The 23904-nt window shown below is 35.9% G+C and overlaps 1 protein-coding gene across 3 annotated transcripts in view; it reads left to right on the top strand.

The window, feature by feature from the left end:
• ETV1 (ETS variant transcription factor 1) overlaps nucleotides 1-23904 on the top strand; it is a 98069-nt gene that overhangs the window by 7554 nt on the left and 66611 nt on the right. For all 3 annotated transcript variants that reach the window (XM_006061772.4, XM_006061771.4, XM_006061775.4), the window contains one exon: nucleotides 5366-5419. In XM_006061772.4, the coding sequence (XP_006061834.2) occupies nucleotides 5366-5419 (54 nt within the window). The remainder of the gene's footprint in view (nucleotides 1-5365; nucleotides 5420-23904) is intronic.

Here is a 23904-nt window from a genome sequence, read left to right as displayed (position 1 = left end):
TCAAACATAAATTGGATATGTACTCATTGATTTTTTTTTTTTCCTCCATGTGATGCAGTTAGGAGAAAAGGCTTAAAAACTTGATTATTTGTGTGTTTTTTTTTAAAAAAAAAGAGGAATTGAGAATTAGACATTAAATTACAGAAGTCCATACTATTTCTTAGTGTTGAACAAGAGTCATTGTGAGGGGGCAAAAGGGAGCTACTGCCCATATTTTTCTCGTACCACGAAATACTCTAAACTATGAAACAAAGACTTCTTGTTTGGACCTGACTAAGGGATAGCAGTTGGAATAAACATATTCTATTTTTCAGCATTTATTGACAATATATAAATGTATTTCATCTAGAATCTATTTGCAAAATAGAAATATTTGTTAAAAAAATAAAATTTGGATTTCGTATAGCCTAGATATAGTTTTTTCAGAAGGTCTTAATATATGTTAATAAAACTACTAAGCTAATTCAGTTAAGAAAATATGTACTTTGTTAAATTTCAAAGGAAAACTTTATTCCCTTTGTTGTGCAACATTGTACTTAAAATAATAATAATAACAATAATAATATAAGTCAGCTCTCAGTACCTTATAGAAAATGTTTTGCTAACAGCAACAGCTCTGAGCTAGGCGTAAGTTTTCAGACTTCTATATAAGTTAAAGTTAGGAAATTGAAGTTGATTTAAGGCTAAAAACAACTGAAAGTTACTGTTTTCTTTCTCTTTGAGCATACAGAAAGCATGACTTTATCACTATAAAAGATTTTTCTGCCATGGAAGAATAGCCCCCTTTTTGGGCTGTTTAAATATATTTATACCTCTGCATTAATTAATGCTTATACATTGGTACAATCATTTTAATGTTAAAAGAGGATGTGGTATAAAACCTGGCTTAGAGATTTCATGATTATTTCGTTCCATGGCCTGACGCTTCGTTGTAGGATTAAACAAAATACGACTGTGTGAAGGTTGATTTTCTTGTTGTTTTATTTAAAAGAAAATTTAAATTTCTTCAGAGAAACTTGTTTCTTACCCTGTGAGAGGGAAATGCTATGAAGTTAAGCAATAGGCTATTATAATCTTAAAATAAAAAGAGCATTTGAAGAATAAGCAAGAAAAATAAAAGGCATTTCTTGAATGCTTTGTCATTTTTCCCCTTCCTCTTTCCTTCCATCCTTCCTTCATCCATCCATCCATCCATCCATCTGTCTTTCCCTCTTCTTAGTTTTATACATTCAAGTTTCTGTGACAAGTTACCCTATAGAGCAGGATGGATTAAATATATGTAAATGTATATATGGATTTCATTTTGCCATTTATTTAAACATATACCTTGATGGATCTGAGCTGTATTTGAGATAGAGCAGTAAAATTGGTGTGTTTATATTGCAAGTTCAAGTTGACTTGCCTTAACTCTCTGGAAGGGTGTGACATGAAAAGATTGCGGTTGAGCCACATGGCTCATGCTGGACTGTGTTTTTGTGAATGGAGGCAGAACTCCAGTTCTGCCTGCTTGTCTGGAGGAATTGCCGAGAAGATCAGCTGTCTCATTCACGGGCAGAAAGAATGACTCATACATCTTCCGCCTTGTTTGGCTCCAGGTCATTGTTACAGTGGATAGAACTGGTTTTAATTAAATATTAACCCCTTTTCAACTTTACATTTGTTTCATTTGTAAGTTTTCCACTTTTTCCCTAGCTTTAAAAGAAAACCCGACAGGCGCCTAGTTTGTAAGAATAAGACGGTTTTTCCTTGTCTGCAGCCAAACTTGGAAAATATTTCAACATTCACCTTTTCTTAAGTAATGATTACTGCTTTATTTGAACGTTAAAAGCAAGCACAAAAGAGAGACAAACTGTTTAAAAATTGTCTGCTCTCCACCTCACCCCCTTGCCTAGGCAATGTTAGTTAAGAAAGTATATATGAAAATTCAAAATAAGGATTAATGATTCTGTGACATCAAGGTTGTGGTTAATATTTTCATGATTTTCTTTCTCATAATCTATATTGCAATGTAATAAAAAAGAGAAGGAGAGAGGGGGGAAGAAAAAAACAACTTTCGATGATAATCTAGGTAAAGCAAGTAGCTGAGAGTGCACATACTATGCTTTTAAAGCCGAAGTCCTGAGACTTGATGGCAGCTTGTCTATTAATGTGCAAGGAACTGACAGAGCGCTCCAGCTATTACCAATAAAATCCACATGCTTCATCTTCTTGAAAGCCTTTTATTGGTCTTTTGGTATATACTTTCTCTTCCCCTTTCTTACTCTTCCCCTTCCTCTTTAATTACAGAGTGTGGGAAAACATTTTCATTCCCCAAAGGTGATTATTCCAAGCATAGTTTATAATAGATAGTAGTAAAATAACTATATATATATATATATTTAGGTTGGCCTCTATTGTTAAATTTTCCTCTTTGGAGTGGGTATGGCTTGCCACAAATTTTCAGGCAGCTGTAGTTTGCTACTTCATAGAATTTTCGTGAATGGAGGCAAAAAAGGAAATGTATGATATGAGTGTGGCAATACTTTGTCATATTTTCCTTGCCCAGATCCAACTTGTGTTTTTCGTTAACTGCTTTCCTTTGACTCTAACTTGAAATTAGAGATAGACTGAAGCCTTTGTCTATTTAAGTGGCATGCTGCTTCATTTGGTCTATTCGGTTTCTTAAGATTAGCTTCTGTGAAACTGTGAGTCATATGTTTTTTGTTAAAATTCTGTAATATGTTCAGGCATAAGTGTGAAGTATTTATTCAGTATGTTAAGGAGTTAGACTAGAAATAGCAATTCTTATTCTTTTTACAAAATTGTTAGTATGTAGCTATTTTCTGTCTCTGTGAGGTATAACTTCTGATTTCTTCTCTTCCCAGAGTTTTGCCTCTGCGCCCTCCGCTCTCAACAACTTACCCCCTGACCCGCACCCCACACATATGCCAACATATACTACTTATCCATCAGTTATTTTTATACCTTTCTTGCAGTGATATATATCATGGAGTTGCAAATTTGGCTTATGATAGTAAGAAAAAAAAAAGTTTGGCCTTTAGGACATTCATACCAGCATATTCTGTTACAAATATATTTGTTACTCACTTGCTATTTTTAACTATTCTTGTAAAGAAATATTACATTTTTATTAGATTCTTGTAAATGTTGGCTTTTTAAAAGCGTAGCAATTGCTGTGGTTGATAACTTCGCATCTCAATGGTTATCTCTGTTTAGCTGTGAATTTAGAGCAAAACCCAAAATGTGTAGATATGATAGAAAAAATGTATAGAGTTTGATTCTGTCTGCCCACTGTCATTTATTAAATACATATTTAAAACATTTTTGTACTTCTTTTGGTGAAAACACTTACTTTAAAGGGCATTCCTCTACATAATTTGTGAGTCTTTGAGAAAAATGAGGCTTACTGCAATGTCAAAAAATGATTATAACTAAGAGAGTACTAATGTACAAATTTTAGCTGTGATTTTTTTTCCATATCCAATCTAATTCATTAGAAGTAAAAATATTAAACTTGCATTATAGTAATTTGAGGAGTACTTCGTGTGTGAAAGGAAAAAAATTGTGGGTGGTGGAGGCTGGGAAAGAAGAAAATATGTAACATTTTTGAGTATCTGATATTGTGACTGGCATTGTGTTTAAACTATTTCATTTAGTCTTCATGAAAAATATGTATTATCACTGTTAAACTGATGAGTAAAATGGAGTTCAAAGAGATTAAATAATGTTGCACAGTTTACACAGCAGAGCACAGAAAAATGATTTGAAAGTTGCTTGATTTGGTTAACCTTGGTATCAGATGTTAGTGGAACCTGAAGAAAATACACCTTTTCCTCCAGTACAGGCTGGTGAAACAGGCATCAGTTCTAATTTGGAAAAAAAGTTCTTAATTTGTCTCGTTTCCTTTAGTGGCAGGGGATGTAGTTTATCTGTAATAAACTTAAGTATTGGTGAACAGAAGAAAGTTGTTAGAAAATAGTTGAATGTCCTGCTGCATATATTTTGGCAATTTGCAAGATTATCATTTATTCTGCTCTTGAAATACAACAAATTTTTTTCAAAAGATATGTTTTTTTAAAATCCTATTACATAAGCTGACACACCAGACATTTGAATTGTGTGTATGTTGTATTACTTTCTTACATAGAATTTTTTAAATATCGAATTTCTCTTTATATGGATTTTTTTCTTAACTCTATTGCCAACCTAAAACTTTTTCAACAAAGACTGATTATTTTCACAGAATAGGTACTTAAAAAAAAATTACATCTGTTTTAATATGACTTGATTAGATAAGTTTCAGGATTAGGTAATATTAGTTAAATAATACTAGCTGATCAGATTATACCTAAAGTTAACTAGGATGATAACTCATTATATTTTTGCCAAATTAAAAGTGACCCCACTTTTATGTAGTTTGTATGTGTGTAATTGTGCATATTTTTGTGTGTATATGGAAACTTGTTTTTGTAATATTATGTCAATTTGGAATAGGTTATTTTGATGCCTGAATTAACTGTGATAAAAATATTCTAGAAGTAAAATATATACTTCTGTTTTGATTGCTGGATACATTAAGTTCTTGCTATATTCATTGTTTTATTCCTTTACTAAAGACAGGGAAGTCATTTGATATTAAGACTGATGAAATAGTGATATTCTTTTTGTTAGTGTTGAATGGTCACCTGGAAAATATTGTGAATAAAAATATGAGGTTTATTTTTGTTAATTGTTATTTTTATGATTGTCACCATAATCATGGAGATATAATATTTTATTCCATATGACCAAAATCAATGACGGTCTTTCATGTAAAAAACATCATCACGTATTTTGGCCAAATTTAGGGCAAATGTTAATTATGGTAGTCTAGCAGTAGGCCAAACACATCAAAAACAGACATTTCTGAAAGGCAAGAGGGGTTTGTGAAATAACTACACATCGTTTGAAAGAATTCTGTGATAAATGTAAATGGGCTGTTTAAACATCGGCAGTAGGTGAATTGAAATACTTCTTACTCCATTCTTGCAAAAAAAAAAAACACTGCAGCTAATAGAATTCCTGTAGCTGCTTTTATTTTCATGTTTCTTTTATTTCCATGTGGCGAGTAAAATGCAGAGGAACTACAACTGCCACCGTTTTATTTCTGATATATGTGTTTGCTGGTTGACATTGATCATTGCTTCTATTTCCCTTCCCGAATTTTGGTGTCAATACCATTTGAAATAGGAGCTCACTGGCAAATAATCGTAGATTTGGTCTCAACCTAAAAAAAAATCTCCCATGAGAGATTTTACTTGACATTCTTTACGCTTTGGCAGTTTCTCTCTTAATTTTTTTTTTTTTTTTTCATTTTTCCCTTCAGCTCAGGTACCTGACAATGATGAGCAGTTTGTGCCAGACTACCAGGCTGAAAGTTGTAAGTACAGTATGACTTATCTCTTGGATTTGTCTTTATTTCCTCCTTTGATTCTTTCTGTGTGCTTGGTCTCCTCTTCCAGTGTCTGTTCTTGGTACTTTTCAGCTTACAGTCATGAGGTAACTGTATTTGTCAGGGTGTACAGCAGAATTCCTCTGTGATCTGAACAGAGCTTGGGGAAACTGGCTGAACTAAAAGAGGACCCTGTTCCCTATTTGGTTAATATCCTTGGAGGAGAAACAGGGTGCCATCCATGAATGCTCAGGTGTTTACTTTCAGCTTTTCAGTGGGTCCACCAGGAAAAGTCTGAATACCGATGGCAGACAGTCAGTAGTTAAAATCCTGACGAGATTTGTTGTATGACGTAAAAATCTTGGAACAAGCATTCTTTGGCTTATTGTATTATTTTACATTAATGAGCATTCACTTGCTCGGATTTCATTTTTATCTTCATTATTTGCTTCCTGGATGGACACAGTGACACAAATGAAAGTTGCCATTGGCTTCCCTTAGAGTCCCTTCATGTTTCTTTCCCTGAGCCTCACTCCAGGGCCTTTCAGAGGATGCAAGAGAACTGATTCAGGGGTTCTACCCTCTAATCGCCCAATGAGCATTTTGCCTGTATAAGCATGGTTGCCTCAGAGTTTACTTCTCATATTTATGGTTTGCCTCTATTAGCAAACTGCAGCTATTGGCCTGAGAATAGGAATAGTAAAGAAAAAGGTGTAAATGCCATCCTGATTTTAAAACTGATCTAATACATTTTGTTCTCTTATTTATTTTTTATTTTTAAAAATTTTAAAATGAACATGGCGTACCATGCCTTCATTTTATTTATTTTACTTTTTATTTTTTTATCATTTTTGGCTGTGCTGTGCCTTATGTGGGATTTTAGCTCCCTGACCAGGGATTGAACCCATATCCTTTGCATTGGAAACATGAAGTCTTAACCACTGGACTGCCACAGAAGTGGCATTTTTGTTCTTTTAGCACCATTTAAAGCTCTAACTTGTTTCATTTTTCCAGACCATTGACAGTTTCACAGGAGGCAGTAGCAAGAGCAACAACAGATGCTTAATACCTTATAACTTATCAAACTCGTATTTTCACACCTAATATCATAAATCTAATACAAATACCTACGTTTCTTTGAGTAACAGATGTTTGTGTGCAATGTTTTCAACTTTTATGTTTGAAATCTTCTATTCCCAGGTGTCAAGGGTTTTAAGTGATTTCTTCCAGGTTCTCTCCCATTTTACATAGTTTAGTTCAGCATCATTAAAGTTCTTTTTCATTTGTGGTAAAATATATGCATTCCAGAAAATTGGTCTTTTGAACCATTTTTAAGTGTGCAGTGTGGGGCTTCCCTGGTGACTCAGATGGCAAAGAATCTGCCTGCATTGTGGGAGATGTGGGTTAAGTCCCTGGGTCAGGAAGATCCCCTGGAGAAGGGCATGGCAACCCACTCCAGTACTCTTGCCTGGAGAATTCCATGGACAGAGGAGCCTGGTGGGCTGCAGTCCATGGGATTGCAAAGAAGTGAACACTACTGAGCAAGTAACACTTAGGGGTAGTCACACTGTTGTGCAAACATGAACACTATTTATCTGAACTTTCTCATGATCTCTACTGAAACTCTCTACTGTACTTACTAAAAATTCACTCCCTACTTACCCTGCCTCCAGCCCCTGATAACTGCTATTCTATCAATTTAACTTTTAATCTGAGAAAATAATGTTCTGTGCTGTTTGTTGTCTGAATATTGTTATTAGACATAGGATTTCCAGAAACCTATTCAGCTAAGATACAGACCTTCATTAGAGACTCTCAGAAATTCCCAGAAAGATGATGGCTAAGGATAACAGCTTGGCAAGGCTTCCCCTTCTTTGATAAAGTGTAGGAAGAGAATAGTCACATTTCTGCATGTCCTTTCCTGTTAGGAACTAGATAGAGTTCTTTCTAAATACTCTACCTGTCATCTGAGTGGGAGAGTTAGTCTCATGGAGTCACTTTACATCTGAAAAAAATTGGTAATTTTAATACTCTGCTCCCTGGTGGCTCAAACTGTAAAGAATCTGCCTGTAATACAGGAGACCCAGGTTCAATCCCTGGGTCAGGAAGATCCCCTAGAGAAGGGAATGGCAACCCACTCCAGTATTCTTGCCTGGAAAATTCCATGGACAGAGGAGTCTGGTGGGCTACAGTCCATGGGGGTCGCAAAGAGTCAGATAGAGCTGAGCGACTAACCCTTTCACCTTTCACAAATGCCTAAAGATAACTGTTTACACCTTATTTGCCCTCTCTTAGTTTTTCATATCGGAGAAAGCAATGGCACCCCACTCCAGTACTCTTGCCTGGAAACTCCATGGACGGAGGAGCCTGGTAGGCTGCAGTCCATGGGGTCGCTTAAAGTCGGACTGAGCGACTTCACTTTCACTTTTCACTTTCATGCATTGGAGAAGGAAATGGCAGCCCACTCCAGTGTTCTTGCCTGGAGAATCCCAGGGACGGGGGAGCCTGCTGGGCTGCCATCTATGGGGTCACACAGAGTCGGACACAACTGAAGCGACTTAGCAGCAGCAGCAGTTTTTCATATTCTTGGTTAATTCATCTTCTTTAACTCAGTTCTCTTGGTTCACAGCATATGATTATTTTTCTTTCTCTTTTTACTCCTCTGATTACTCCTCACATCACTTATCTACCTTCTCTCTCTTGCCCAGGGTTTTGTCTGCAAACCTTTCCTCTTCTGTTTCTTATGCCGTGCCTGCACAGTTCCATAGACCAACAGTCTATATCTGTACCGTTCAGTATAGTAACCACCAACCACATTTGTTACTGAGCACTTGAAATGTGGCTAATGGGTCTAAAGAAATTAATATTTAATTTTGTGATTTTAAATTTATGTGAACATGTGGCTATCGCTACTGTAGTGGTCAGCACGGTTCTGTTGAAATAGGTCTCCTACACAGCTTATTGTAGTGTTGGTCTCCAGTCTGCTCCTGTCTATTGAATATCTGCCCCTGATCCACCATTGGGGTCCTTGTGCAAATTATAACTACACAGCACCTCTGGACTCATCCCCTCCACCCTCAGCTGAGCATCAGCATAAAACACCATTTATGCAACACCCCCTGTTTTCATTGTGAGGCTTCACTGCGAGTTCACATTCAATAAGGCCAACAGTGAAATCTTTCATTTTTTTCTGCCCAGCATCTTTCTTCAACTTCTGTTGCCTAAGTTGATGATATCACCAGTCCAAGCTGAAAACCTTTATCTTCAATCCCTCCCAGTTCTTTATCATCTCTCCCTTTGGTTACCAAGTTGTTAATTCTACCTCTCCTCTCAGGAGTATCTTAATTTCATGGTCTCATTTCCATTTCTCTTTCACTACCTTAATTCACACCCATATTCTGCCTCCACTGAACTTGCGAATCAGCCTTTCTATGGGGGCTCTTGCCTTCAGATTTCCTTCCATTCTGCTCTCTGCAGTGATACTGATGTACAGCCATCTGACTTTGTTAATTTTCTTTGAACTTCTTTCAACACAAAATTCTAATTTAGCTGTACAGAACATAGTTCCATGTCCTGGGCCTTGGCTACCTTTTCAGTTTTAACTGTTGCTTTCCCAGTACCCTGTCCCTCCCCATTCTCTAAACTTGAAGCGTTCTAATTTTTCAGTTCCCCCAAAGAGTGAGCTCTTTTATGCCTCTTTACCTTTGCACATGTTCATTTTGCTTTAACATTTTTAAGATCATTCTTTGCAGTCTGGGGCATCTCCAGCTTCAGATTCAGCTGAGACTTCATCATACTGAGATCTTTCTTGACCTTTCTTTTCATCCTTAGCCTGCAGAGTTAAGACTCATGGCATCTTGTATGTTTCATTTATTATTATATCTTAGATACATGTCAGTAAGACTGTGAACTTCTTGAGGACTAGGAGCATGTCATATTCAGTATGCCTGGCCTATTTTAGAAGCACAATAATTAAAATTGTCATAACCACAATCCACGTCTTAGTGCTTATTTTCATTCAAGTATTTTCAAAGTCCCAATTCCCTTCTTAAGGTATAAACATATGATCATGCCTTAAAGAATATATATAGCTTTCATCTGGAAAACATGCTGAAACCATGAATGTTTAGCCAGGCATTTTCAGAATGCTGAAATTTTCCTTCAATTAGTGAATATTTACAGTTTAACAAATATGGCTCTGGGACTTCTGAATAAAGAACGTCATTATAAAGGAAAACCTATAAACACAAGTAAAAATAAATCTGAAAGAGTCTACTAAAAAAGAAAGTAGAAGTGCAATTTATTCAAGTTTCATTGAAATAAAGGACTATTGTTCTGATGATGGTGACCAGCTAATTTCAGTCTTTGCTGAGGATGGAACAAGAGGGATATAATTTTAAAAGAGGAATAGGGCATATGGATTAGATTCTAAAGAAGATTTCTGGGTGGAGAAGTTTATCAAATATTGGAACTGAAAGGCTATATTGTCTCCTAAATGCCCTTTATAAATGTTTGATACTTGTCTGTCTGGAGAAGATTAGTGGGGCAGAGGGACCCCATCTCTAGGAGCAGAAAGAAGCTACATCCTCTCTGTGTGGCCCATCTATTAATTCTATGGGGCTATTTTTTTCCATTGTGAATAATCAGATTTCCTTACATACCTCAATCAAATAAAATGCTTCTGTTTTTGCTTTTATTGCTTTAGCTGTTTGGTAAATGTAGGCTAGATGAATGAATGGCAAATTCCTTCCCAACTTTGTATTCTAGAACATATGTTTTGACTGTAACACATATAAACATATATAGAAGAGTAGTGACCAGAGCATTCAAAAAATCTGAAAAATGAAATTAAACTGTAACACTTGGGTGTTTTTCTAAAAATTTCCTGAGCGTTCCTTATTTTGTTTATAAAGTGTTTCACTCAGAAACCTGGAATTTTAATGATGTCATGCTATAGTCTGGTAACCTTTCAAGGATGCTGACTTTCTAAGCATGTATAGACATTAAAAACAAGTGAAAACAAACAAAAAACCGCCTACAAGCCCATCCTAGGAAATGAATGGAGGCTAAGGAAAACAATTATGTGGCTTGAACAAATTGTTTCTTAGAAATGAGTCCAGAATTCAGACATTGCTGACTAAAAACAGAATAACTATAGGATACACTTTCGTCCAGATGAAGTAGAATTATACTCTTAAGAAAAGAGAATTGAAAGAGTGTTTAGAATATAGATCAACCTTATGTTTCCAAAGTAGATACAAATTTGTGTACACCTTGAATTTTTGAAAATCATGTGTTTTAAATACAATACATTGATAACCTTATATTTTAAATAAAATATTTTTATATAGCTAACCCTTTAAAATCTACCACCCCTCGTTTTCTTCCTTTACAAAGTTGTGTTATTATTTTTCTAACTAGCTTGTTTCCGTTTGATGACATTAGTTCTTTTTGTGCTTGCTCTACGCTGATTCACACAGTAGATGATGTTCACATTTACATTTTACGTTCTTCCAGAACATTCCCACGGGTATAGCCAGGATTAGGCACAATTCCCAGTAGCACAATTCCTTGTAACTATACTTCTTTCTTTTATACCTAAGAAAAAACACTGGAATGCAAGTCAATTAGAAGGATGTCATTAAAGGAATAATATTGCCTAGATTCTTCTCTGGTTTATTTATGAAAGTAAATATAGAAAGGTTGCAATTTACTTTAACTGAAATTTGTAACACAATAATAGTAGTGACCCATTCAGAAAATAAAGACAAACCAGGGTGTGGGGACTTAACTGTTTGAAGTCATTATTATATGGGTGATACTTTGTGTATGTAAATTAAATTCATAGCTGCACTTCATTGTCTTATAATTTTTTTTTTTTTTTTTTTTTAAGAATAGCACTTTGGATCCCTTTTGCAGTGAAGTAGAGATAAAAATACCTTAACAGATTCTTGTATAAATCTGCTTCTGAAAAAAGCTGAAGTTAGACAGGTCTATGCAGACCCTAACTGAATAATTCCTTTTATATTAACATGTATTTCCTAGATTGGAAAGTTCCATTTATGGTTTGTGTTTCTTAATTTTCTTTTCTACTAAGCTACCTTCCTGCATTCTGTTCCTTTCTACGTGGACAATGAGTACTTTATAAAGTTTACTTTTTTGTGACTACTTTTGAAACCTTTCTTACCCAATTCATTTTTTGGATGTGACTTGACAGGAAGGTTTTGTCTTTCATTTTTCTTTTACCAGAGGTGCGTACACATTCAGGCTTCCCTGGTGGCTCAGTGGTAAGAACCCGCCTGCCACTGTAGGAGACAAGGGTTTTATCCCTGGGTTGGGAAGATCCCCTGGAGGAGGAAATGGCAGCCCACTCCAGTATTCTTGCCTGGAGAATCCCATGGGCAGAGGAGAGGAGTCTGGCAGGCTACATCCATGGGGTCCCAAAGAGTTGAACACGACTGAGCCACTGAACAACAAGAACACACGTTCACAGAGGAATTCCATTTCTGGGATTGGAGTGTATGATTTTGCAACTGTGTCCTGTCTTCTTTTTAAACATTTTCTGAGGAAAATTTGAGTATGTTGCTATCATCAGACTCAGACTGTCCATTTGAAGGATGAAGTGTCTCCTGCTTTTTCATCTGAGATCATCTGTGTGCCTAAGATCTCAGCCGTCTCCAGCCCTTGAAGGGTGTTTGCTTTGTGCTGCTTTTTGTTGCGGTTTTGGCTGTTCTTGGTCTGTTTGTTGCTTTGTTTTTTGTCTTTTGCTTTTTTTTTTAACAGTTTAAATATTTTATCAAAGCAATATATTGATAGAGGAGGAGAAAAAGCGCAAGTCAGATCATTCCCCATTTTCACAGTCCTCTTCTGTAGAGGCATAGAGGCAACCATTTTTTTTTTCCTTTGTAGTTAGCTCACATACTAAGTGATGTAATTGTACTGCAACTTATTGATTTATCAACTTTATATTTTTTTCTTTTGCCTTGTTCAGATAGATAATTATTTGGGGTAAATTTTAGATTATTTTCCTGAAAATCATCAGTTATATAATTTTATATGAGTACAGTAATCTTATTCTCATTTGAGTATGAACATGAATTACTTGGGAAGCTTGTTCAAATACAGCATCATGGTCCCAATCCTGTGAGAGTTTGACCTTTTAAGTCTGGAACTGAGCCCTGGAATTTCTAACGAGCTGTTAGGTGATTCTGATACAGGCCTTCCATGAAAATAAGGTTAGACATTTTTTTATCCTGTCATTTACTTATTTGTAAAATAAAGGCAGCAACATCATTTCTTTTTTTTGCAATTAAATTGTAAGGTGGACTCAATTCATTATGTAATAGATACAGTTTCTGAAAATGTTAACAAGTAATATTTTACCATATTATTACTGAAAATACTAGGGAATTAAGTCTATATAAAAATGATATTATTGAAGTGGTTTCTTCATTTTCATTTTTGCTTGAGTTATTTGTGTTTCCCATTTCCAAAGACTATTTTCTACTTATTTTCTCTAACCTTTAGCTGTAAGAAAGTCATTGCTGATTGTTCATCCCTGTCATCCTAGAATCAATTCTACATTAGAAGCTACCTAATAAACTTTGAATCTTCCCAATCTGGTTAGAAAAAAACAAACACTGTGCCCTGTCCTGTTGCAAGTACCTCTGTTAAGGTTTCTTGTTATCGGAGAGTTCACTCTGACATTGGTAGTGCACATCTGCCCTTTATATGTCATTTTGGAGTCCAGCAGCCACATTTTCAGCAAAATCAATTTTTAGTTTGGTGCTTGGTTGTTTCATGCACTCAGTGTGTTTAGTCACTCAGTTATGTCCAACTCTTTGCAACCCCATGGACTGTAGCCCATCAGACTCCTCTGTCCTTGGAATTCTCCAGGCAAGAATACTGGAGTGGGTTGCCATTTCCTTCTCTATGATTGTTTCATAAGGAACATATTTTTCAAATCAAAATAGAAACCCATTGGAAAAGAAGCTGCATCTTGCAATAGTTTTCATTTTAGATAACCCACCAGGAATCCACTGAATTCAAGAGAAGAAATAAAATCTAAATTATATCTAAATTATACACCTTGGCCCTGGTTTTTTTTTTTTAAAACCTTTATTTACTTAAACATAAAATGCAAAGAAATAATCTCTCAGACTCATGCAACATTATGATTCTGTGACATTTTTTTCTACACTCAAGGGAGAAAAAGGAAAAGTAACTTCTAAATATGGTAAATGCTTGCTTGCATTTAAAAATGAACTTTAGAAAAAGCATAATTAATGGGGAAATGTATAAATAGAAATTATAGTAGATGACTATGGATTTACAAGTAAAAAGTTGCATCAGTTTTATTAAAATATACTCTAGTAGATAGATATTTTTAACAGTTTTTGGTTTTACCAGTTTATTCTTCGTAAGATAGATAGTTGAGACTCAATGCCAAAATGAAAACCAAAAGACAAAGCAAAACAAACCCCCTCCAAAAAAAATAGGGGTTTTTATAGCTGACAGCTAAAATTATATATCACAACACAAGATTTTTGCTTTTTTTTACAATTTTATTTATTCTTTAATTTGGCCTTCAGCATAACAAATTATCCTAGAACTTAACTTCAGAAACACACTCAAAGGGAATATGTCAACAAATACTTTCCAGTCACCCTGCCTATAATTAGTAACAAATTATTTTGAGAAAAGTGATCTGTGCCTTCTTTGGTTGAACTTTACTCAATATTAAATAAGTATACTGTTATGCAGTAACTGGACTTATTAGTCTAACAGCCAAACCATATCTATTGGAAAATTTAGGTAAGGGATGAAGGTGGAAAATTATTTGCAGAACTAAAATTATGTTCTTTTTTTCAGTATTTTTAATATATGCAAGACACTTATGTATAGTGATGAATAAAAAAGCAAAAACAACATTGATTAGTATTTACAAATAAAGCCAAAGCAATGATGAAAGTAAGTACATTTTTGAGCCACCAAATTTTGTATGTAAATTTCATGTAATCAGACGTAAAGGAGACACGAAGAGAGAATCTGAGCTAAACTAGTCCATGTGAATCTTTCTGTCATAATTGTATGTTTAGTGTTTTTATGGAGTTTTATTTATATCATTCTTTTTCCATTTTTTTCCCTTTTATAACGTTAAATGTCTGCTTAATATGCATAGTGCATATTTGCTTCTGTCTGTTATTGAATTTTCTCCTAATGAGAGTTTGTGCTGTGTTTCACTAAGTAAAAGTGGTTGATTTAATGTAGTTGCTTTTTTAAATCTAATGAGTTGTGCCCTAACAAGTATTACTGTGATTTGGCATTAGCTGAGGCTGTTGTTAACTCAAGAATGTATTTATTGAAAATTTGTCAGGAATGGCTAAATTAAAAATCCTACTTATATAATGTCTGATTAAACTTTAAGAAAAACTACTTGTGGAATGGTTTTGTATGCCATCTTTAAAGCTTATTTAAATCTAAGTTTTAGCCAAAAGTTCATTTTACTGTAGATGCTACATTGTTAAACCACTTAGGTTTGTTTCAGTTACTCCTATTTGTTGGATTTACAGTCATGTTAAGAGTAATTATTAGATCCCGTGGAATAGGTTTTGAACTGTGATTGTTCCTTGATGTGTATAGGAAAATATTATATTCATATTTCTGTTTGCAAAATTGGAGTGCTTGTATATGCTTACAAATGTGAGCCATATCCATTATATTCATTTTTATGATTTGAAATATGAATAATAGATCTTAGTGGTAAACATTTTAATTTTTCTTATGAGATTTTAATTTAGTTACTGGTACACATGTCTATATGGTTTTATATTAAGGATGCTTGATGGGTTTTGTGCTTGTGCTCAGTTGCGTCCACACTTTTTGTGACCCTGTGGACTGTAGCCCGCCAGGTTCCTCTGTCCATGGGGTTTTTCAGGAAAGAATACTGGAGTGGGTTGCCATTTCCTTCTCCAGGAGATCTTCCCAACCCAGGAACTGAATATGCGTCTCCTGCCTTGGCAGGTGGAATCTTTACCGCTGAGCCACCTGGGAAGCCCATTAAGTAAGTTTGTAAGGCACCGAAGATTTATTCATTCAACAAATGTGTTTTAAGCCTATTATATGCCATGCTTTGACCCAGGCATTGGTGATAACAGTGGTGGGAAAACCAGAAAAAATTACCTCTACTCTCATGAAGCTTTTGTTCTTACCAAGTGTAACTAATACAAAGTCTCACTCATCTCATGTTGAGGGGTGTGAAGTTGTATCAGGGGTCAGTGTGCATGCATAATCATGGTGTGTTCAGACTCTGATCTATTATGTTCTGAAGAAAATATACTTGGGTATTTTTTCAAACTTTGTTTATTTCCACAAAAAGCACTCTGCTTAAAGTGGTAGCCACTGGATTTCCCAGGGGATGTCTCTGTGGTCACACCTCTTTATTCCTAAATCTAAATTCCTGTGATGGTTGACTAAAAGAAGATATTTTTATCACTTTTTAAAGTTTATGTACTCTCATGTTAATAGCATACATTGTATATTACCATATACAATGTATTAACCTTTACTTTTTGAGATCATACTCAAGGATTCAGTTCATTTGTCCTTTATTCCTTAATTATCCTAGAATTGATGACTTCTGTGTGCCCATAGATGCTTTGTATACATCTCAATTTAAACACGATTTCAATTGACTTGTAGAGAATGGATCATGTCCTACTCATCCTTGTATAATCCACATGTGGTAGGTATTCACTGAATATTGAACTGAATGACTAGCTTCTTGGGTGCTTAGACTCTTTTTAAAAACATTCATTCAGAGGTAGCTTGCATTGTTTAAAATCTTGTACAAATATCTGCTTTTATTTTCTTGTGTTTTATTTTCCTTTGAGGGATAATGGAAAGCTGTTTCCACTTAACATTAGAACTAAGTCTCAGTTATCAGATAAGGGCTCTCTGATAAATATTACTTAAGACTCATATCTCACAATACATTTCTCAGTAATCTTTATTTAGCACAAATAATCTTAAGTAACTTAGTATTGTTCCCATTTTATACAGAGAGAAATCTAGGATGTGAAATAATCTGGTAACAAGGCACAGGGTTGAGATTCGAGAGGTCAGACACCTTCATTCTGGCTCTCTCTGTGGAGATCTCCCTTCCCTGAGGGCCCAAATTTTGCCCACTGGTAGATTTCAAAACTGTTATTAATCTTGAAAAAAACATCCATCGCAAAGAATGTTCTTCATAGGGAACATCAATATTGTTTGCAAATTCTCCTTATTAAGGTGTGATAAGCTGAGGGAGACCAAGAGCACCTTTTTTATAGGGATTTGCAATTGGCAACCCAATCCCATGGATGGAGGAGCCTGGTAGGCTGCATCCATGGGGTCACTAAGAGTCGGACACGACTGAGCGACTGAGCGACTTCACTTTCCACTTTCATGCATTGGAGAAGGAAATGGCAACCCATTCCAGTGTTCTTGCCTGGAGAATCCCATGGACAGAGAAGCCTGGTAGGCTGCAGTCCATGGGGTCGCACAGAGTCGGACACGACTGAAGCGACTTAGCAGCAGCCCCAAGAAAGATGTTCTATGAGCTGATGTGAGGTAATAGCTGGAAAGCATGGTGGGAGGGCTTGGTATTTGGGAACTATACCAATTCTCATCTAGGTTACAGTGATTTTTTTTTTTTTTTTTCCTCTTCCTCAAATATTTTATCTTACTTATCAAGCATTGGAGAGATTTATGACAATATATTTTCATGTTTATATGCAGGTTTTGACTTCAGAAATGTTTGAGACCTGGCATATTTTCCTTATTGGGGGAGGGTGGATGGGGAAGAATGGCTTGGGTAATTAAGACGGTAGCTGTAGTTAGCAGCTGCAGAGTTAGTAGAAGTAGTACTAGTCACAGTAGTAGTATTGATGGAATTGCCAAAATAGTAGTAAATATTCATGAAGATCCCAAAGCGGCAGCTTGTGGATTAGTGATATTAGCAGTCTTATTTTAAAGAGGAAAAACTGAAAAAAAAATATTATTGGGCTGTCTCTGGCTTTAAAAAAAAAGTGTATGCTCATACTTGTGCCAAAGTGGAAAAACAGCAAGTAAAAATTATACAAAACCAGGCACTTTCACTTATTGGAGAATTTTTCTTTATCGAATTCTCTGTAACATTGGAGTAGAAAATATTTTTTTCTCAACCGTTTTTATTAAAGAAGGTACTTTTAAGTTCTGCAGACTTATTAGCACAAATATTTATTTGTTGGATGAAAGAATGAATTTAAGTACAATATCTTTGTACCAGTCTTTGTGTATCTGCACTACTAATTTTAGTGTGTCTGTGGTGGTGGTGGTTTAGTCGCTCAGTCGTGTCTGACTCTTTGCAACCCCATGGACTGCAGCCCACCAGGCTCCTCTGTCTATGGGATTCTCCAGGCAAGAACACTGGAGTGCGGTGCCGTTTCCGTCTCCTCTTAGTTTACTATTACTTAGGCTTTTCACATTAAATAAGTTTAATCAAGAATCTATAAACCACTATAAAATTCTGGATATATTTTGATCAAAAAGAAATAGAGGCCCCCCCTCTTTGTCCACTTTTCCCTCTGAACTTTTTAACACTGACATTTAATCCTAAAGCATGATATACTCTTCTTAGATTGTCTTCCAGCCACAGAGTTGCCAGCAGAAGTTCTGTCAAATCCTCCAAAGGCCACTGGACTCGGTGAAAAGTGGCTCTTTGCTAACGAGATGTATTGATAACATTGAAGTAAAGCCTTCAGTAGTGTGAGCTTTTTCCTTTGAAATAGTGGTCATGCGAAGAAGTTTGAGCTTTTTTGAGCTTTTTCTGCTGTTTGAGCTTGTTTTTCTCCGACTTTATGGACACAACAGCCTATTATGTTGATTTGATTTGATTGTCTCGTCCTTGGCACTGGGGCTATAGCGTCAGGTGATGACTCAGTTATCTCTCCTCACAGGACTGCAGGGAAAGCCAAGTAACGGGATGTTATTGCTCCGTCTTTCAGGATGTTTTTGCCTTCTTGAGTAGCCCCACATTCTTGTTTCCTTCTTGGGCAACCAAACCTTGTTTTCCTTTCTGAAAGCTCTACTTTCATTCACAGTTTTATGTCAGATTAAAGGCTGGTGCATTAGGTTATCAGCTAATCAATAAACTTCAGTCATCCCATCTAGTGATAAAGCTGTTTCATTGATCAAAGTGGAAATTTAGGCCCTCAGCTTTTAAATGGCAGTTTTGGAAGGTTTGAAGAATGTGCTTGTGGAAAGTATAGCCCTGTGTTCTTATGTGTATTGAGAGGCGGTCATTAGAGTTTATGAACTGTGTCTGATGTACACATAAGCAGATCCACATATAAAAATGTCTATCTGGATTTTATCTAAAATATTTTTCTGATTTTCCTTACTTTTTTTTCAAATTCTAATCAGTAACTCTTTCTCTCTCTCTCTCTAAATGTATAAAACCTGTATTTGTCAGAACTGGTATTATGATGTCTTCTAAACCTCTAAGGTGAATTTTCAATAAATGCACACATAGGAAAAAAAAAAAAAGGTTCAAATGCTATAATTGTGATATCAGGAAGAAAACCTCTTATTTTCCTATTAATTAAGTTATTAAATGGATAATAGTTTAACAATCTTAAGATTTGGCATCTTTAGCCTTTTCTCTTGGTTGAGTTCCTACCATTGCTTTTTTTTCTCCATAATGAAAAATAAGTGTAGCCAACAAATATTCATACTGTCAGGCATTATGCTAGATGCTATAGAATGAAATTTAAAAGCAATATTAGTGATAATACTAATCTCTCTTTGTTTAGCAATTTAGAATTTATAGATTATTTTCACACCCACATCTCATTTGTGCCTTGCAAAAGCCCTGGGATTTAGGCAGAGCAGACAACTTCATGCAGGTTTAATGAGATTCCCAGTCTCTTAGATAGTGAATGGCAGAACCAAAACTTATCTTGTAGTGTTTTCTCTTATACCCATCAGACAAATTGCAATAACCCATCATTCATTGAAATGATACCGCTGGGCAAGTGAATTAAAAACATATAAGTATTTTGGTAATATTAATATATATATATATATACATAAATTTGTTTATATAATAAGTTAAAGGAAATATGGAAAGCATCCAAAAGTTTCTTATTGTGTATGGATGACTTCTAATTTATAACTTAATATCCAAAATAAATCATATATGGAAAACAAAGGTGGAATAGACAGCCCTTTAAGTTCCCTATTACCCTATGAAAATCTCCTTCATACTTTGAATTGTAGAACTGTGGTTAAGTCCTGTGTCTACATAAGCCTGCAGCTTCCGGAATCCTGGATGTTTGATTAACAAAATAATGAAGCGCTCCAAGGAGAATTTTTAAATTTTGATTTGGAACACTATTTCTCTTTGGACATTGTGTAATTTGGCCAGAAAAATGTTCCAATATTGTCCTGAAATTAATTGAACACTACATGTGGCATTTTGTCTGGTACAACTTTTTTTTATATTTATTCAGCTATTTTATAGTATTAATGCTGAAGACACTGAATACATATACATATACATGGTATATGTATTACACCATGTAATATAGATATAGAATCCTTTCAACGAATCAAGTGCAGTATACTACATGAGAGCAAGGCGTTGGACCTAGGATGCTTGGTTTCAGATCTCTGTTTACTTGGTGTGTGGTTTGTAAGCAACGCAAGATAAGACCTGGATAATAATGTTCTCATCCCCTAGGGTAACTTGAGTTTTAGGATAACTTGTGTATTTTTACATAAAATATGTAAGTAATAATCAGTGAGTGATAAACTACTGTGCCGTTTTATAGAAGGGACTTGAGTATCAGGATTTTGGTATTCACAAGTGGGAGGAGATCCTAGATCTAATACCCTGAGGATACCTACAGAATGATTATAATATGACTGACACAGAGAAAGCCCTAGGTATGGCTTTATTCTATATACACACAAATATATATGAAATATACGAAACACACAATTCATATTATTGTTCATTTGCTAAGTGGTATCCGATTCTTTGCGAATCCAGACACTGCGGCACACTGGGCTTCCCTGTCCTTCACTATCTCCCAAAATTTGCTCAAAATCATTGCAGTGTTTCACAAATGTACTCATTTTGAATAACTTACCTTTATGTATTGTGTGTTTTGTTTTTGCCATATTCAGAAATTATATCTACACCTCCTTACTTAAAAGGTTTATTTAAACATACTGTAAATTTGTACAAGAGCGATTTGGTCTTTCAGTATGGGTTGTACTAGCAGTTCAGTGCGTATCCACAGTGATGCTGTCAGGAGACACTTGGAAGTGTTTGTACAAACCTGTTGTCATTTTGACCATAAGGATTCATAAACAGAAGGTTGACCGGGAAACATTTGACACTTGAAAAAAAGGCCTGGTTATAGGATCTGTTAACATCTTATGTTTAAGATTATGGGTTATGCATTCTGGTTGATCAAGGACACCCTAATTTGTGGGTCTAGCAAAATTGCCTGCATTTCAATGTTTTTGTTGGTTTTGAAGTTGATGTATTCATTGAAAGGGAAAAAAGTGTTCATTTTTCAATTAAGATGCAACCTTTACAATGCAAAGCAATAATAATTATAGTGTTCACTCAGCCTGAAGAAAATATTTCACCAGTTAAATAGCAATAATCAAGATGAGAACTATATTAGAAGGGTGCTAATTTTATGATCATCTCTTATTTAAATAATAAAAATTAACCCCCAGGACCTTTGCTGTAACACACTGCTTGCATTGAAAGCCATATCAGCTTTAGATAAGGCCTGGGGAAGCACATTTAAAAGTTAATTGGTTGCTTAAGTTGTGAATAACCTAAGGGTCCTCCTTATAAAATAGAATGTATGAATTAGCTAGGGAGTGACTGAACTTCTACCAGTCCAGTTGTATTTGACCCAGCAATTGGGCTCTGTGTGCTAAATTTAAGAAAAGTAGATTCTAGCTGTATTAAAAAAAAAACCTGAAATTATTAACATTAAATGATTGTCAAGCACTAAGTAAAGTAAACATCTTAAACAGTAGCTGTAATTTCACAAGGTGACACAATGACTTTGAAGCCCAAATGTCTAGGTTCAAATCTTAAGTTGCACAGTTCAGTGCTCAGTCGTGTCCGACTTTTTGCGACCCCATGAAACGCAGCACGCCAGGCCTCCCTGTCCATCACCAACTCCTGGAGTTTACACGAACTCATGTCCATCGAATTGGTGATGCCATCTCATCCTCTGTCGTCCCCTTCTCCTCCTGCCCCCAATCCCTCCCAGCATCAAGTCTTTTCCAATGAGTCAACTCTTCTCATGAGGTGGCCAAAGTACTGGACTTTCAGCTTTCGCATCATTCCCTCCAAAGAAATCCTAGGGCTAATCTCCTTCAGAATGGACTGGTTGGATCTCCTTGCAGTCCAAGGGACTCTCAAGAGTCTTCTCCAACACCACAGTTCAAAAGGATCAATTCTTCGGCGCTCAGCTTTCTTCACAGTCCAACTCTCACATCCATACATGACCACAGGAAAAACCACAGCCTTGACTAGACAGACCTTTGTTGGCAAAGTAATGTCTCTGCCTTTGAATATGCTATCTAGGTTGGACATAACTTTCCTTCCAAGGAGTGAGCGTCTTTTAATTTCATGGCTGCAGTCACCATCTGCAGTGATTTTGGAGTCCAAAAAAGTAAAGTCTGACACTGTTTCCACTGTTTCCCCATCTATTTCCCATGAAGTGATGGGACCCGATACCATGATCTTCGTTTTCTGAATGTTGAGCTTTAAGCCAACTTTTTCACTCTCCACTTTGACTTTCATCAAGAGGATTTTTAGTTCCTCTTCACTTTCTGCCAAAAGGGTGGTGTCATCTGCATATCTGAGGTTATTGATACTTCTCCCGGCAATCTTGTATCCAGCTTGTGTTTCTTCCATTCCAGCGTTTCTTATGATGTACTCTGCATATAAGTTAAATAACCAGGGTGATAATATACAGCCTTGACGTACTCCTTTTCCTATTTGGAACCAGTCTGTTCCATGTCCAGTTCTAACTGTTGCTTCCTGACCTGCATACAGATTTCTCAAGAGGCAGGTCAGGTGGTCTGGTATTCCCATCTCTTTCAGAATTTTCCACAGTTTATTGTGATCCACACAGTCAAAGGCTGTGTGACTACTGGCATAGTCAATAAAGCAGAAATAGATTTTTTTCTGGAACTGTCTTGCTTTTTCCATGATCCAGCGGATGTTGGCAATTTGATCTCTGGTTCCTCTGCCTTTTCGAAAACCAGCTTGAACATCTGGAAGTTCACGGTTCACGTATTGCTGAGGCCTGGCTTGGAGAATTTTGAGCATTACTTTACTAGCATGTGAGATGAGTGCAATTGTGCGGTAGTTGGAGCATCTTTGGCATTGCCTTTCTTTGGAATTGAAATGAAAACTGACCTTTTCCAGTCCTGTGGCCACTGCTGAGTTTTCCAAATTTGCTGGCATATTGAGTGCAGCACTTTACAGCATCATCTTTCAGGATTTGAAATAGTTCAACTGGAATCCCTTAACCTCCACTAGCTTTGTTTGTAGTGATGCTTTCTAAGGCCCACTTGACTTCACATTCCAGGGTGTCTGGCTCTAGGTTAGGGATCACACCATTGTGATTATCTTGGTCGTGAAGATCTTTTTTGTACAGTTCTTATGTGTATTCTTGCCACCTCTTCTTAGTATCTTCTGCTTCTGTTAGGTCCATACCATTTCTGTCCTTTATCGTGCCCATCTTTGCATGAAATGTTTCCTTGGTATCTCTAATTTTCTTGAAGAGATCTCTAGTCTTTCCCATTCTATTGTTTTCCTCTATTTATTTGCACTGATCACTGAGGAAGTTGTACAGTTTACCATATTTGGGATCTTGGGCCAGTTACCTTTTTTAGGCCTTGTATGTAAAGGGGAAAGTAAATGGATTGATGTAATGATTAAATGAGGTATCTTATGTCAAGATTTTGGTATACGGGTTAGTATTTGATAACTCACACTCTGTGTAGAAGGAAGACATTATCTGTGTCTATATTCTTTTGAGGCCAGAGGATTTCTTAAGCTACCAGTGACAGTTTCAGAATCATAGGGCTAATAATACAGTTAAAAAGAATTGAAAATGACTGCATTTGGTTGACATAGAGGTGAAGAAATTTGGTTTGTTTCGTCATTCCTGCTGCCTACCACCTGCTGATAATATACTTATCCTAGATAGAGATCATGACTATATTATTCTTTAAAAAGTAAAGATCTCACTTTACCAACCCAAAAGGAAGGAGCACTACAGATGTAGCAGTGTTATCTTACAAAATTGTGAAAGATCCTGCGCTTTCTCTTGTTTGTGTGGTAGGTTGTCTATGCCCAGTGCTTGAAGTATTTCCAGTAAGAAAGACAGTGTATTTATGACTCA

Source organism: Bubalus bubalis, chromosome 8, assembly GCF_019923935.1.
Source record: "Bubalus bubalis isolate 160015118507 breed Murrah chromosome 8, NDDB_SH_1, whole genome shotgun sequence".
NCBI lineage: Eukaryota > Metazoa > Chordata > Mammalia > Artiodactyla > Bovidae > Bubalus > Bubalus bubalis.
Note: the sequence above shows the minus strand (reverse complement) of the source record. Positions and strands in the feature narration are given on the sequence as shown.